Raw genomic sequence first — 18075 nt, 5'->3', positions numbered from 1 at the left:
TATAATAAACATCAAAGAAAGCACTGAGAGGTACAGGGGTGTGTGTCAACTAAAAAGAACATTTCATCACATTCAAAAGCAGAGGAGAAAATACAAAGCAGTTATGTTTATTTCCCCATTGAAACTCAGTATTTCAGTAGGTTAAAAAGGTTATGATGGATTTACTACTGTCTTCTCCAATTAAAAGCAAAATTATTCACGTCTAGATTTCACTTTCAGAATGCTTCCATCTGGTAAGAGAAACTCAGCCTTAATAACACTATTTTCATAACCCTGACACCCAGCAGTTGGGCTCTGTAGAACAACACACCAGCTATTTGCTGGTGTGACACTACTGACAGCAAAAGGCACTGGAGCAGCTTTCAGGAAATTCTGCCTTGCACACTGGGAGCCCCTTCCCACCTTCCTGCCTAAGGCCTCACCAAGGGTCAGCTAAAGAACAGGGAATTCCCCAGGCTGAGAAGGGAACAGAGAGACTTGATGTAAGACTTCTTCCACATCATGTCAGTTCTGGCAGGGAGCTGACAAAACAATGTTGATTTGGCTAATGATTGTCACCACAAAGGAGTCAGAAGTTTGACATGTCTAATCCTTATTATTTCATAAGTAGTTCACCACAAGTTCCAGGGCAGAAAATGGGCAGGATGCTGCCCTCCCTGCCAGCTAGCCATACCACCTGTATCTCAGCCCTCTGTAAGAAGTTATTGCTACTGCTCTTGTTATTCAGGTAACAACAGCAAAGTCACTTTTCACTGCAAATTTTATAATTTATTTATAATTATTTCATAAGTATTTTATAATTATATCATATACTATAATTAGTACATTATATATTACAAAATATATAATACATTATATAATTATATATTTAAATTTATTTTCTATATTATAAAGTTATAATTTAATATGCTATAATATTATATATTATATATTATAATAATATATAATCTATTATAAGATAATGATAATTTTTATAATTTTATAATTTTATAACTAGAACTGTAATTTTAATTATTTTTATAATTATATAAATAATCGTAATTATTTATAATTTATTTATTTATCAGCTGTACCACACTAGTTCTAATGGTTTTGGAGAGAATATATCCTGATAATACCTACTGAATCCTCTTTAAAGGCACTGGTTATTTTTTTAACTTTTGTTCCAGGTTCTCATACAGAAGGATCATTTTGTCTCTCAGAACAATGCTTGGCAACAGTAGAGGACAATATTTAACCCCACTCCTTTCATTCAGGAAGAGACCAAAATACATTCAGAGATGAGTATCATTCTGGCTTGCTTAAAAAACCCCATTATCCTAAGACAGGTAGGGGAGAAATAAAACCTGAAAAAAAGCTGCAAGTTCTTATAGCAATAAATTTTTGAAAGATAAATGTGTAAGCTATTCTGAACACAATGTGGTTTATCACATTTCTTCCTTTCCCCTGAGATGTCCAGTTAATTTGCCACTTCCATAGATGCTGTGGGAAGACAGAGCTGTGGTGGCCTGGCTAGGCCTACCTGGGTGGGTATTTTTAAAGGGACTGCATGGGCTGTTAGCACCCAATTCCCTCATCTCTTTTTTTGTCTCTAGACACGGTGAACCAGATCCTTCAACTAAAACACAAGGATTATGTCACAGACACAGGTGATAGTCCGTTGTTCTCTGGTCCTGTGCCTAATGCAACAAGGGAGTTAGCATAAACCTCCCTCCAGGATAAGGTTTTACAGATATCTGTTGTTTGTGCAACAGTAGCAATGGTCTCACCTGCTCCCTTCACCTGGCTTTAATTTAGCTCTTGCTGCAGACATACACCCTCATACAGATACCATCACTAAATGCCTGTAAATAGGACTGTCACAGTCCCATATCTGGCTCTGCACCTCTCATGGAAACATGTGCTCAAGTTACAGACTGACACAATCCTTTTTGTAATTTTGGACATGACTGAACTTGCCCAAGTTAGAAATGTTAAAATTAGTGCAATATATCTAACCACCACAGCAGCTTTTACGCTGATCCAGCTTGCACAAGTGCTGGCAATTTCAGGAACAAACTGCACTAAAAAGAACAGCTAATAAATGGTTTATTGCTGGTAGAATAAAAAAGGATGTTTATCCATTTGATAAGCAGAGTTAGGACAATTTGGTTTTGCATTTATGGAACTGTTTAATCTCGCAACACACTACTGTGTAGAGAATTAATTTACAACTGCCTTTTCAAATTAAGGTAATGGGCTTGTGAAGAAAAACACAGGACGTTACTTGAACTTAGCATTAGTAGCTACCAACCACCTTGGAAAAACAATCTGGTTTTTTCCACAACAACTTCTTTCTTTCTGAAAACTGGGGATAAAAAATAAAGGCTAGATTTAGCCTGCTTGTCCCTAGGCACAACCTCCCACAGTTCCTTCTACCATGCCACTTTAGAAGAGTGGCAATAACAGCAGTGTGTCTTCTCCAAGAACAAGTGGCAATGGATTTTTTTAACAACATTGGAAGAACAGAAAGTAAACTTCAGCAGAACATCCAAATTCCAATCTACACTAAAAAATCCACTGTCTTGTTATTGCTTCAGTTATTCAGAAAGCAAACCCACCATTCTGCTATTGTAAACTTATATAGCCAACTCTCAGACTGCAAGCTACCAAAGAGGTCTAGACCTTAGAGTAGGTTAACTGTATGGGGGAAAGTAAGGTCATGTAGTCTGAAAAATCTCATTTACTGATAGTGAGAAAATCACTGCCAGGTCATTCACCCATCAAATATCAAATGCACAATTTTCTCCATGAAAAGAAACACCCACCCCAAAATCTCATGTTCTTCACCCAATAAATCTCACTTTCTTCAAACAACAATCTGAAAGGGTAAATGTGTCCTCCAAATATGCTCCTTGCACAGGGAAAGACTGCTGCCTTGTGATTTATGTAAAACTTTTTATTTTTTTTTATTCACTACAATTCTCTCTAGCCTCACATCCTTCTCAACTTCCTATTTTGAATGGAGAAAAGTCTTCAACAAAAGAATGCATCTTCTACTAGAACCAGTTTACAACCCTGTCTAACTTGTACATTGATCATACACTCACATCTAACTTTCTCCAACAGGTGGGCAGTTTCTTTCCCATTTTCACAAGTCAGCAGATTTTTAACTTTTTATATGGCAAATAAGTGCCCTCATTTATTTGCATCTCAGAGAAAGGATGTTCTTCCTTGATGTTCTACCTGCATTTCCCTTTTTCACATTAAATTTTTATGTCTTAGGTGTTTCCACTTGTAGTGGCTCCCATTCCTCCTAGCTCCTTAATATTTTCTTTAATCCACCTAAAGTCAAAAGTGACAAAAAGCATGAGAATACCACAAAGGAATGTTTTTGAGGCTCTTCACTCAATCTGATCAGGATTTATCTGTTTTTTTTTTTCCCTGAACCATCCTGAATGGAATATAACACTTTAATTCTGAGAACACTCCTGACTCTGGACTGATATGGACTGTCACTTCCTTCTAAGGCTGATCTTCTGTTGGCCATAGAATAGTAGCTGGCATTTATCCAATCTATACCCTGATGGCTTTATGTGACCAGTGGGGCACACAGACACAGGGATCATATCTCCTTCTGTGGGTTATCTCAAGACAACCCATACTCAGTAGTTGCAAGCAGAAAGAGGAGTATCAGAAAACAATCATTGCAATAATATTTGAGAGATGCAAGACACTGCATATCACCAAAGAGGAATACAAAACTAAGAACTTTGCAAAAAAAGAAAAATTATGCAAAATAAACCACTGGGTATTACACTGATACAGTATCAGGATGTAAAAGGCAAGGGTTGGTTACACCTGGAACAACAAAAGCTGTTCTCTGGATGTCTTCCTTCTGACGCTACATTAGCAGTAAGAAGGGAGTAAGCAGCTGTTAGCCCTTCCTTAGCACTGCTCTGTGCAGCAACTCCTCTTGTATCACAGGACAGGAATTGACTGAGCTGCCATCAGTTACATCTGGGCTACATTTTCACCACTTTAGTCTCCTTTTAGCTGATTAGCCATTTGATGTGTCAGAAATATTAAAAGTGGCTATTAACTGCTCCTCCCCTTCTGTTGCCACATCTCTCAGAATTATGCAATGGAGTCTGCCTAGTATCTAAGTTATCAAAGTGAATCATCCATTCTAGTGTAATACAGTTTACTTCAGTACTACTTTTCAGGAAAGATGTCTGGCTGTTGCTGGCATCTCGTCCTGATGTGCTTTTGAGAAGCCTGAATAACCTCTGATTACCAGCAGTGACTCAAGGTTAAAAAAATTAGGAAAACAAAACAAAAAACTCACCAACAAAAAAGAGGGGGTGAAATTGAGCACAAAATCAAGGAACACTTCCTAGCTCTGATTTTTATACGCTGCATAAGGACAATAATATCAGAATGTCACAAAATGTGTTAAAATTTTTTATAGTCTGCCATGATAGGAACTGTACAAGCCACAAAGAATTCTATTGATGAGCAGAACAGCTAAGAGTAAACAAATTCTCCTTTAAACTTCAGTTCAGATTTTTAAAAAACCCCATACAGTAGCAATCAAACTGTGTTTATCTCCTTCAACTTTTAGCAAAGTAACTACAGGAGCAACAGGTATCATGTGTATGATATAGGCCACTGAGCATTTGTCAAATGTTACATCAACCCTTTCAGACTCTTTTCTGGGAGCAACACTTAATAACCCAACAGAGCATATTAGAAATTTCCTACACTGACAAACAATTACCACCTATCTTCTCTCCAGTTCAAGGGTGTCCTTCCTCCCAGAAGCTTTTCTTTAGCTGTTCCTACAGACGTTCCTGCCAGAAGTCTTTGAGTTATTACAGTTTGTAATAACATAAACAGCAAACCAATCCTTGCCTAGCAGAGGCAGACAGGTCCCTATCAACCCTAGAATTTAAGATGAAAATGTAATTTTTCTCAAATCACAAATCTGGTCTTAAAAACTAAAGAATCCACCACTCAACCATGATGATGAATTTTCTGTGAAAATGAATCTTCCTTCCCATTTCCCTTAATATTTCCACAAACTAACTTTCCCATAGCTTGATATTTTACTTAGAAGTCATGCCACCTACTTGTTAGTTTGTCTTTGGTGTTGTATGACCATGTTTTTTTCATGGATGGTTTCCAGTAATGCAGTGGCCAGTGATTTGAGATCTGAAATGGATTGTGGTGTGGCTGGTAGGCTACATCCATGATCTTCCGACAACAACTCTTGGACTACAATGTTAAAAACACAAATGAGTTTTGGCTTCTCATGCACAGAAACACAATACAAACATTTACTTAGCATCAAGGAACTATTCCAATTACTTAAGTGAATACATATATTTTTCTTTCAATTAAAAAACAAAGCCAAAAGATCAGAACTGTAATTTCTAGCTGGCATAAGTATGGTGGCTTTCCAAGTTGATTGTTATTCACAGCAATAGCCAGAACAAGTATAGGCAGATACATCTTACATTAACTTGATTCTGCTTTTGGAAAATTCTTTGCATTCAGAAATATACAAAATAATTATTTTACAGGCCTACTAATTGGTAACTGGTCATTAAAACTTAAACCTCCAAAGAATATTTTATACGAATTTTGAGAACAATTACATCTTTAGGGTTATTTAAGACTGCTGTGAAAATACAGTCACCCATGAACTCTTCCTCTGCAACACAGAGCCTGTACCTTCAAGCCAAATCAGGAAGTTCACTAGTACCATTAAAACCTGTAACTAGAATCTGGCTCTGCTTCTTTACATACATATATATATGTATGCAAGTACATGGAGAAGAGGAGAAAAGAGAAGTCAAAACCAGAAAAATGAGTTTCAACTTAGCATGACACTTACTACTGATCTCATGTGTGTGTAGGAATATACCTACATTTAAACAATAGGGTGGCAAGATACACTGTTTGCTTCAAAGAATTTTCTCATTCGCTTTCTTTCCTAATCTTGGAATTTTCTTTGAAACAGGGAAAAGAGATTATTTTGCTCCCCATGAAGAAACATGGGACACAAAGATTTCTTGTAAAACATCTGAATGTAAAAGCTTCCAAGAACAGCAGCAGAAAACCTGACTTAGTGCCCTTCCTCCATCACCCAGTTACTTTTCATTGGAATGCGAATTGTGACTGCCATTGTTAGCAGAGCAAAGAGATGAATAAAGAAGTGATTTGTCAGGGTCTAGAGAGTAAAGAAATATTTGATAAAACTAATGGGGGAGAGAATGAATGGCAAAAGAATTAACAAAAGAAGAAGCAGTAATCCAGAGGCAAATTTTATATTGTAAAGTCAACTGAGAAGAGGACAGAATTAGCACATAGTAATAAACAGGGAATAGGAAGAGAGCTTTTGGTTTGGTTGGTAAGGAAAGGGTTAGAAAATAAAGAGGTGAGATGAAAGGAATTCAACGAGATATGCAACACCATGCTGCATTTATGCAATACCTTGCTTTGCAGAAAGGACTCCAGTCAGAGCACTGCTACTGGATCTACTATGAGCCTTTGAATTTTTTCGTCTCTCTAGTGCATTCTAGGGAAACAACAAATATATTTAGAAAAACAGTAGCTAACAAATCCTGTCATTAGGAGGAAAAGATCTGGAACTTTGGGTTTTGGTCTCAGAGCAGCTCTGCAAGGCCTAGACCTTAGACCTATAATAAACTATGGGGGTGTAACTCTCTCAGATTATTATTCTCTAGCCTAAAGTCTTTGGAATGTTACAAAGACTCATCTGTCTCATCATAATCACTTTACTGCAGTCTCTCCCACCCACTCCCCCCAATGTATAGTTAAGACTTGCCTATTTCTTAATAATCAGCTGACTGCCAGTGAAGATACTGCAGTATGCTGTAGACAACATCAACTGGAAACAAAAGCAAACTTTTCCCAGCATTTCTTTGGATGGGTTTCAAAGGGAAAGTTCCAATTCCTCTATCAGAGTTTCTATATGGCCTTTTAGTACCAAATACTGACTTTCAGGAATTAGAAGCAGAATGGTCCTGCTACAGAAGTCCAGATCTTTCAATTACAGTTCTGTGAAACCCACTGGACCACCAAGATGCTCAGTTCTCACCAATAAACTCACATTCCAAGAGACCCAAGCTGCAAGCAGGAACAGACACTGAAATGAAGTTGGTACTTTGAGGAGCTTTGCTTATGCACAAAAAACATAAGCAAAGCTGTGTTTTTGTGCATACTTTATAGTGTGCACAAACTACTTTATAGTGACCTAAATGAAGAAGTCCTATTGACAATCCTAAGATTACCCTTCTCATGGCCTGACAAGCACCCCTCCCCTCCCACTCCCCAAAATGACTTGCAGAAGGAAAGAAGAGTGCACAGCTTCTGGGAAAGGCAAAAATCAGTCCTGAAGGTTTTATGTAAAACAGCATACACTTTAACTCAGGAGAAGAAGAACAATGAAAGCTTAGTTACCATTAAGCTACATGAAGAGAGAGCACAGCCACCACAGAACAGGGAGACATGATCTTTTTGTGACACCAACATGGCTGCAGTTATTCACCACTGCATGATCTGCTACTTTTCACCTAGCAGCTGGCTGGAAGGCTGATCATCTGCCCCCCAGCAGACTGATGGTTCCCCCACAGAACTTAAAAAACAGGTATTTCATTAATTTTTCAAAATACTCTTAACAGGTATCCCTTTGTACTAGCCTCAGCTAAGAAGCCTACAAGGAAGAGTGAGCATGTAATATGTATACATGCTAATATTGTCAGAATGTCAATGGTGGACTTTTCTTTCAAGAACAAATTTGTTCTTCAAACACATTTAACATGAAAATGAAGAATAACTTCAATGAACAAAGAAGTACAGTTTAAATGATACACTGAGAAGATCTTACCTTATATTTAGTAATACTAGACTTCAGAAGGTTGACTTCCTCTTGAAGTTGTTTTAATCTCTCTTGAAGATACCTGAAAAAGAAATGTAATCCTTTACCTCATGGAACCTTCAAATACTGCCTCAAGCAGTCTTCTTTACTATTTGGCATGTCCTCTCTTTGAACTAGTGAGAGTTCTTTTCCCTCTGCAGTTCTCTGAGGGATGAAATAACAAAATCTTACTGTTCTTGACCCCATAAAACTTAAAGCAGGGAAACAAATTGCATCAGAGCAGGAGCTGCCCTCCTGTTAGATTTGTCAAGCATGCTGCACAACTATTTTGTATTGGTCGTCAGGTTTCTGGGGAAGAAAGCTAAAAGAATATATTTATGTCTAGAGGAAATAGTCAGGAAGCATTTATGTGAGCCCTCTGTACTCGAAGGTCTGTGAGATGGACACATGAAGATTTGTATATATGTCAGTACAAGACTCAGCTATGCAGAACTTTTGCATCGCAATATCCATCACTTACTTGGCACTTCTCATTAGCAATCACAAAGTAGAAAATTTAACAATATAGCTGAAAAATGGTACACAGTTAAATGAAACAGCACAGTTCTTCCTATTAGAGTTTATGCACTTGGATGAGACAGTTATTTCCAAGTAGGAAAATGTCTTTTTTATGAATAAAGGGTTTATATGGTATTTTCTTTCAAGTAGTACAACTGCAGCTGTATTAGGGTTTATGACAATTTAATTATTTCACAGGAAAAAACTCACATTGCTGTCAGGGGAGCAGGGGGCTTAAATTGATACAGAACTCTGTAGGCCACACAAAACAGAGAAAACCCCCTGAAGTTGCAGGGAAGAAGTAATGCCTTTGGTACTACACTTTCTTGCCTAAAGCATAAGTTTTGTAAAATGGAAGCTGTCTTACAAGTTCTAGTTCACTTTAAGGTAATTGTTGACATTAAGGGAGATACCTGCTATGGCTCTGTCAGGGACTCCTCCCTGTCATCCCTAACAGAGACCATAAAACACATTCTTTTCCCAAGAAACCAGCAAGAAAATCTACATGGGTGATTTCACCAGCAACTTTTGTTGGCAAATCATTCCATGCTGACAACCTCTCCCTGTGGAGAAAATTATGTCTGTAGCTGTAATTGAGGGTACTCTAAGTCCCTGTTTCCAATTCAAGATTAGTCCACTACAGCTCACTGGGAGTTTCTGAATACAGAAATTTTAATATTCTTGGTTTCGGTGCCATACAGTGATGGGAATAAAAAGGTCTTCTCTTCTTTTTCCTTGTTTAGCTTTATTTGGGAACATCACTAGCATCTCTGTAGCCAAATACAACATTGGTAATTTCCTGTAGCCTAGATTTCTCAATATTATTTAATGCTTAGTTACAGTATAAACAAAACAGACAAAACAAATTTCCAAAATCTCTTAACTTTCATTCTTGGATATATTTTCTTTAAAGCTTTGTTGTGACTGACTTCCTGATACTCCTATTACAACAGCACACTGTTTTTCTAGGGAAACAGTAATGCACTCACCTGTTCTCCATGCAGAGAGCATCTATGTCAATGATCCTGTTTTCATGCCCTCCTAAGACATGATTCAGCTCTTGGTTCAGTCTGTCAGACTTGTCTTGGTAAACAGAGCGTTCCTCTTTCACATCCTGTAGCTCATCCAGTGCAGCCTGAAGATCATATCTCAGGGTCTCAATCTGAGAAGAAAGGAGAGCTGTATCAGTAAGAGTTTAAACAATAGCTAACATAGGACCCAGCCTGAAAACAGAAACAAGCACATGTTTGAACAGTATTGATTTTTTACAGTCAAAAGTCTTTTCAAAGCTCATAACCCCAGGTATTTTTCCTCAATTTCATTAACTTGGAGTTAAGTAACTTTACCAGTTAGATTAGTTTGAAAAAAAATTCTAGAAAACAATAAATATATAAGAAATCTCAATCTCTACTGTAATTCTGCTCTACAAACATACTAAGGTGGTTCAATCATATAATTTCCAGGACTCCAGGATTTAAGTCAACAAGCCTTGTCAAAAAGTCTGCAAATGGGAATTTGCACTAATCATGGGACTTGAGCAATGAGGTTCCATAAAGTAAGAACTGAAAAAGTACAAATATAAGCAATCATGGAGGCAACAGGATGAGCTGTGCTATTAAGCAAAAGAGTGAAGTCCAGTGTGAAAGATACTCAAGGACAAAGAGCTTCAAACTTCCAAGGAGGCAAAACTGAGTGTGAGAAAAGCCTGCAGGGACAGAAGTCTCCATGCACATCCTAGAAAACATAGATAAGCCAGGAAGGACAACAGACCACCATTTAAAAGAGGCTGTGTGATGAACAGAAAGAACACAAGCTTGGTAAGAGAGTCAGCAGGGAGGATCACACTGGAAGAAGACCAACAGCCTTTCCAGTAAGGTACAGTGGAATTGAAGGAAGACTGAAAAACTAGAAATTCCTGATCACAGAATGGCTAATTCAAGTTGGAACTGACACTGCTAGGAATAAGTGTGGGAAAAACTGATAATGCAGAGCTGCAAAACTGTCCAGAAATGTATGTATCAGTGTTTGGGAAAAAGTCTGATGCTGCATGGTAAAGAGCATTCATGCAGACTTGAGGAAGGGAAATAGGTCTGATTGAGAATTCTGCAGAAGAGGAGAAGAAATAGCTTGGAGGCAGGAGGAAGAGTTCACTAACAACACTTTAACAGAAAATTTGATTCAGAGGGTATCTTTAGGAGGTACATCAGCCACTGTACACTGTGCTGAACACTTGTTAGAGCCTTCACTAAAGGGTACCTTTTATTGACATTCATTGACAATATCCAATTGTCACAAATTGTTGCTGGACATTTAAAAAAAAAAAAAAAAGGAGAATCAATAGTCTAGAGAAAAAATTCCAGAGATTAGGAATTCACTCTAACAACTACTTCCAACATCAATCAGCTCCCAGCCCTTCATACAGAACAGAAATGATTTCGTTACTACTCCAATAGTATTACAGCGCCCCGATGAAGGTCTCCAGGGTGAGAGAAGGATGAGAATCTTGTTTGATGATCAGAAGGCTGGATTTATTGATATATGATATATAATACATTATAATTATACTAATAAGAATAAGAAGAGAAGTTGCAGAGGCTGCTAAGCTAAGAATAGAATAGAAAAGAATCCAAAAACAAGAGAGTTCTCTGTCCCTGTGTTCCAGAGAGCTTGCCCTGTGATTGGCCCTTAATTGTACACATGGAACATGAACCAATCCCAGGTGCCTCCTATTGCATCCCACAGCAGCTGATAATCATTGTTTACATTCTCTTTCTGGGGCCTCAGCTTCCCAGAAGATGAACAAGTTCCAAAGAAAGAATTTCTCTGAAAAAATGTCTGCGACAAATAGCTCTGTAAAACATGACACTGTATGCCCATTTAATTGCTACCTGCTCTCGAGCCTTCTCCAGCTGCTGAACGAGGTCCTCCCGCTCATGTGCCGCAAAGTGGCGAGCCCCAACTTCATCATCCCCCAGCCTCTGCTTTGCTATGGTCATTCGAAGGAGCTGCCAGGACAAAAACAGAATCTGGTAAGCAAGGAAACATAGGCTGCAGCCACAGAGTATATCTGTATTAGAAAGAGTAAAGCTGCCAGCTTTGGATTTCAGCTCTTCCAGGCCAAACAGCTGCTATTATTTAAATCAGAGGGAGGCTTCTGAGCTGAGGGTCAAAGCCAGTTTTTAGTGAAAAAATCCAGTTGAACAGTCAAAGCATCCACAGGAATTCAATCGGACCCCACAACAAGTCACCAGAGTTTACAAATTATGAAGGACCAAGAATGTGGTCAATGTTTTTTAGGAGTGACAGGAACTAATTCCACTCAGACTAGAACTAGAGAATTATGAGAAAGCCTCTTAGTAAATATGTACCTATTAAAATTCTCTGCAGCAGAGAAATCTTTCCAGTTAATAAAAAGGAACAAAGTGGCTTGTCCAGCTTCATTTTACTGACACTACTTAAAAGCCCTCCTGTGCTACATCACTGCAGAATCTGTATTAACAGCTGCTAATACATTTGCTTATGCATTATTTTTTAGTCAACTCACAAAAGCTAATTCATGTCAAAAGCAAAAAAATGGGCCAACAACAAAGAGACTTGGCCAAAATGCTCAAGCAGCTAATGAACTTCTGAGCTTGTGACTGCTGAAAACAGTCTGACTTGAATTAATACACATTTACATTCAATATCCAAAGCAAAAAGCAACGACCTTTCAAGGACCATGGAGTATTAAATACCAATCTACAAGGCATTCAGCATTTACAGTTGTTTATACTCAGTACAACTAGGCCTCATCTTTAGGAGCTCCACAGAGACCAGGGAAACCCACCGCAATAACCAGTCTGACTTTCCCTGTATCTTTGACTGCACCAAGGAATTAATGCACACCATTATATTGCAGAGTTAGGGAAAAAAAAATCAATCTTCTGAAGTAGAGATTGTACATTAAAATCTATCTTTGGTATTTATGGGATGCCAGTCACCATAGCTACAATGTGCCAATTAAAATCCTGCTGATGCAAGACAGACTACCAAAATCATCCTCCCTGCTTATTTCAGCTCCAGTTCAGTGCAAGTCACTGAAGCTAGTACAATGTGTGCTGATAAGAAGTTCACTTGTTCAGAGGAAGTTGTGGCTGCAAAGTAACTGGTTTTGGCAAACTATGTTTCACTGTCCCCACAGGTGAAGTGCAAACTACTGCATAGATAGTAAGGCTGAGTGGATACTAAGAGATATAACTCCTATTAATTTCTTTATCAAAACAAGTCAAAAAGGCAACTAGCAAACCCTAAGAATGGCTTCATAGCTGTTGGATTTTTTTAAAAACTAAAGTGCTGATGAACAAAAGGTGTGGTCATGTTATGTCATTTAATTCAGATAAATTAATTTAATTTCTAGAATTTCTCTCTGGTGATAAAGACCACAAAAAACAAATGTAATAACATTTTGAGGTTTCAATCTTGTTCAAAAAACCTGGAAACGAAAAGAGGAATCACACTTTATTAATGTCTCCAAAGCCTGCAGCAGAGCAAAACTTCTGCCTAACACTTGGCACCAGGCTGGGAACTGGACCAAAGCTGTCACTCATGCACTATGACCAACTCTCCTCCAGCCCAGGAGGGGGTGAGGCATAAAATAAAACTGCAAGCAATTAGAACCTGCAAGGTCAAACACACTATCAATAAAAGGAGAACTCTTTATTTACTACCAATTTTGAGGCAAAAAAAACCAAAACCATGAAGTCTTATAAAAAGAATGCTTCAAAATTCCAAACCAATCCCGTAAAAGCAGCATTATTAACATACACAAAATACAGTAAAATATCAATCCATAAAACAACAGAGTGCTTCTTCCAGACAGTTGGCCAATCAGAGAGTTGACAGGGCAGAACAGGCCAAGTCGTTTAATTCTGCATTGCGAATGTCTCATGAGGCAGCACCACCTGCTATAAAATTCTTCCTTGAAAATGCTGTGACCCAAAGAGACACTGCTATGCCAGAGGTTTAAGGGTTTATTTTATATATTAATGCTTTGTTATAAACTTTATACACCTGCCCTCTAGCTGCTAGTATTTTTGTTTCTGTCATTCAGAAATCACTGAGGGAAAGACCACTCAGCTTCATTTAGGTTAACACTACCCCTCAGGATTCAGCAAACAGTATTCACCTGAATTCAGCTGAACAGATTTAAATTAATGGCACCTTCCCAGAGAAAACTCCTGTTTGTCAAGAACCTGTAAATTCTTAACTAAAACAGTACACTGCTGCAAGCACTGTCTTTTTATTTTAATATCACAGCTTCTTTTTGCATCACTTTCAGCTACAATAATTATTTACAAAGTAGCAACACTATATCAGCCCCACAATGCCTAAAATCAGCAACACTGGGATAGGTGCTGTGCAGGGTAGGAGTCCATAAACAATGCCTGCACCAAAGCTGGACACTCCTGATTATCAACAAAACATGCAGAAAGAAAAGGGAAACAAGCACAACCAATTCTCCATGAAAGGCAGAAACCATTGTGTTTAGCCACAGACACAGCAATTGTCTTCACCACGTTATCTTACAAAATCTTAAAATGTGGACCAGAACTTGCAAATGTGCTACCTGAAGTGCCAGTTGTGCCCAAACACACACACCCCATTTAACACTTCTCCCTGGTGCTGCATGAAGGATTGTCTGCCTGGCAGTCAGGAGCTGACAGTAACACCGCAGCCATTGTTCCCATGCACTTGCTCTCGCTCAGCACTGCTCCTGGCAGCTTACAACAGCAATTCTTTGCGTGGGTAGGCATTCAGGTAAAGGCAACTGAGTCATCTTGTCTTGCAGAAGTCTCCAGTTTCTCTTAAGCTTTCCATTTTTACCCCTTCACATGAGAGAATGAAATATTTTAACTATTTCCTTATATGTTTTAGTAATTGTTTCCAAGCATTGCTGCCAAAGCATTAGGAAGGAAAAAGATTTACAAATAACTACTATAAAGATAAAAGAGTTTTCATGTGTCAGAACTTGTGAGATTGTGATCAATCATAAAAATAAATAGCCTTAGATATCTGTCACTAGAATGCTGCAGTCTAACTATTGCTGTATTTTTCAAACTGCAGCAACAAATCCTTCCAGAGACTGTCTGAACAAGTTTTATTATTTGTGCCAGCAAAATTCTACTTGAAATGAGAGGAAAAAATTATTCCAGTTAAACCAAACGCAAGTAATTTGCTATTGCCTGATGACGTGTTTAACATGATTTCAACAAGTAAAAGATCTCCGGCTCAAGGTTTTCCAGCTAATCCAAGTGACTGTATCCTACTTGTAGGAAACATTAAAGTGGTGAAAAACAAGCCAAGCCATCAAAACATTTCTTTATCAATAGAACTAATGTGTGATATTTAAAGAGGGTTTTTTTTCTTTTTTAGTCCTGCAAAGCTCTTGCCACTCAGTGACAAAGCCTGCATGAGTCACCCCTGCTCAGACACAGGCAGAATTGTTCATCCATAAGCAGCTTCACTTGCTGCAAAAGCAGCTGTTTGTTCATCTCTTGCCAGAAGTAAGGCTGACGTAGACCAGCTGGGCAGGATGCCCTCCCTCACTTTGGAAAAAGCAGTGAGAAGAATGCAGGGGAAAAAATGTAAGAACAAGCAAATTATTATGGGTTTTTTTTTTTTTGTATATACCATGCATTATCTGGACTCCAGTGCCTGAGGTAGCCCAGCTGCCAGTACAGAAGAACTGATGAGCAGAAGAGAATGGCTTTGTGAACAAGCCTAGAATTTTATCACTGAAGCTTGTAGGGAGAGAAATCTGACACAGGAGGAGAGTGTTAAATCCCTCAGAGAGATGGCAATGCTTTTTTAGGCACTTTGAAAACCAGCAACCTGACACTAAAAAAAGCTCTATTTCTCATTTACTCGGAGAGTGAAGAATGTGCTCCAAAAATGAAAATCCTAGTCTAAATTAATCTGTGTCTGATGCAGCTCTTTCCTCCCACTCTGTATTTAGTGATGCACTATTTTGTGCCTTTCAGAGAAAGGCACACTGGGCAGAATAACCCCTTTTGTACTTTTCCATTCATTTTGAGGCTCATGAATTTAAATTCAAGCTGAGAATACAGATGTCAGGAAGATAACTAGCTAATACCATGTTAACCCACAAAGGTGAATCTAAACAGTGCCAGTTCAGGCATAAAGAAGGAGGCTCTGTGTTACCAAGATCATATATTGTCATAAGGAACTACAAGAGGTACATAACCTTGATATTTAAATGTGTTGCAGTTTTCCTACCTTTGTTTTCTGTTTGTACTTACAAGCCCTTGCTATCTGCTCAGGACTGGCTTGGGAAAGGCTGTGTGGCATAATATTGGTACTGGAGAACTGAAAGGCACTGACTTCTACACTGTAATACAATTCAAACAGTAACATGCAAATGAAAATAAACAGTCAGAAATGTGGTCTTTGAAGAGTTGAGCAAGTTCTGCTGACTGCTATGCATACTACAAAATCAGGTTTCACTTGAACCTTTCCCAGCTCTATGAAGACCTTGAAGGGAGGTCTTTGTGACAAACAGTGAAAAAACTTGCATTATCACAATGTACTTATGTTTAAAAGAAAATAAATAAAATAAACTTAAATGGAAAAAGACAAATCCCATCTGAATAATTAAAAGCCATCATTTTTATTTAAATTTTAAAATGCCATAAATTTAAAATGGCAGTTGAGGGAGGGAAGCTATCATTATTTGTTTCAATTTTTTACTTTGTTAACCACCTTGACTCTCCAATTCAACTTCTCACTAGTTTGATCTCTGAATGTACTTTTGCATAAAGCTCCAGCTGTGAATGTTACACACATTTGGCTTGACTTTAAATATTTCAATTAATGGAGACAACAGGAGTTTGATTAATACCAAATGGCAGATTTTGAGCAATGTTCCATATAACTTGCTAAATTTAGCAATGAAATAAATTGGTTATGTAAGGGTAATGGGATGAGGGCTTAATAGAAAGCTCACTATACATGTTTCTGATCTACTACTCCAGATTTTTTTAAGAGAAAAATTACGCTCCTTCGGCATCTACTAAAATTTTGCAGTTCAGTACAAAAACCTGGAAATTATCACATGTAGAACACATGCTTATCTGTACTTATTTGTAAGAGGAAAGACCAATAATAAAATACAGGAGTATTTTTTTCCAAAAAAGAAAGGAACATAGAAAGCATTAAAACAAGGTTAAATACAAAATACATCGTGTTAAGGACAACAGAGCAAAAGCAACATACAAAAATACATAGTAAGATGCACTTACTGGTGTCCTTTACAGCTTCTGTAGTTACACTGATCTAAGCTCTCTTGTATTATAAAAGTATTCTAGAAGTTCTGTAACCCATTATTTTACTTGTTTTCCTAAGAAGTAAATGCAAAACTCTAGCCCAGTTAACACATTCCAGGCCATTTACTGGCAGTTTGTAATACCTTATTGTCCCCTTGTACTTCTCCCAGTCTCTGCTGAAGCTCTCCAATCTCTTCTCCAAGATGTTTATTTCGATCTTGAGCCTCACTCAGTAGTTGAGCAAGATTTGCCTAGAAAAGGAATAAACATCAGTCAGAAGTCAGTGTCTGTGGAGAGAAGTGTAAGTAGTGCTTGAAAAGAAACCCTTGAATTACTCCTTATCGGCCAACAATCTTTACTTTTATTGTTGGTGGTACCCAGACTTCATGCTTCATTAGAGAGATAACAAGAAAAGTCACCTGGGTTCCTTTATCTTTCTATATAGCAGAAAATACATACAGCATTAGTGCATACAGACTCCCAGAACAGCACACAAACCCCAAATGAGACAAAGTGAAAACCTCTATGCTGGTTCCAGTATCGTGGCTGGTGGGAAGAATTAAATTCAGAATACTGTGACAATATTTATACAAAGCTGCCAAAATAATAGTTTTAAACTTGCATATAATTAGACAAAAGGCACAGCTGAGAAAGAATTATGATACAATGAAAGTCCTTAATAGCATCTAGAGCAGATTTCCAGCCAGTAAAGAGGCTGTCAGCCAAAGTCCCTGACCCTGTATGGAGCTATACCATGGATACCTACTACTGCAAAACTTCAAATACGACCTGATTTTTGTTGTTAGGTACCACCTAGATTCTGGAAAAAGAGAGGTGAAAGCTGGAGTTTAAAACCCAACCACTGCTCCCCACCCAATAATCCAAGTTAAAAGCAGTCATTCACATTAACCTACTAAGTTAGCAGGGCAAGCTGTCTGGTTTATGATCTTACAATTTAATTACAGCAGTTTGATCACTAACCAAAAAATAAATGCAATCTGCTCTTTTCCTATATATGCTACCTGAAAATGAGCAAATAGTACAGGTAAATTTATTCCATTTTTACCCTAAAAACGTCTCATGAATACACAAACGTTGACTCAACACAGGAAAAGCCTACCAGTGACAGCTTTTCTAAGAGAGTTAGAATCATAGTGGCTAAGGTGCAACATTTCAAGACATTGCCTATGGACAGCTCAGTGTGTCATCCATTGCCAAATAGCTCAAGAATATGAAAAGAAATTTAAAAAGAATTTTGGATCTTCTAAGTATGACTTAGTAAAGCCTCATGTATCAGTCAGTATCTCTGAG

At 37.9% G+C, this 18075-nt stretch overlaps 1 protein-coding gene across 3 annotated transcripts in view; it reads right to left on the bottom strand.

Annotated features, from left to right (window-relative positions):
• Positions 1-18075, bottom strand: part of CCDC149 (coiled-coil domain containing 149) — a 51216-nt gene that overhangs the window by 14438 nt on the left and 18703 nt on the right. For all 3 annotated transcript variants that reach the window (XM_054293854.1, XM_054293861.1, XM_054293867.1), the window contains exons 4-9: positions 16908-17015; positions 11332-11448; positions 9433-9605; positions 7895-7967; positions 6478-6562; positions 5112-5256 (exon numbers count right to left, since the gene is read on the bottom strand). In XM_054293854.1, the coding sequence (XP_054149829.1) occupies positions 5112-5256; positions 6478-6562; positions 7895-7967; positions 9433-9605; positions 11332-11448; positions 16908-17015 (701 nt within the window). The remainder of the gene's footprint in view (positions 1-5111; positions 5257-6477; positions 6563-7894; positions 7968-9432; positions 9606-11331; positions 11449-16907; positions 17016-18075) is intronic.

Source organism: Melozone crissalis, unplaced genomic scaffold (genome assembly GCF_028551555.1).
Source record: "Melozone crissalis strain CALT ecotype California unplaced genomic scaffold, PUWL_Pcris_2 ptg000006l_1, whole genome shotgun sequence".
Taxonomy (NCBI): domain Eukaryota; kingdom Metazoa; phylum Chordata; class Aves; order Passeriformes; family Passerellidae; genus Melozone; species Melozone crissalis.
Note: the sequence above shows the minus strand (reverse complement) of the source record. Positions and strands in the feature narration are given on the sequence as shown.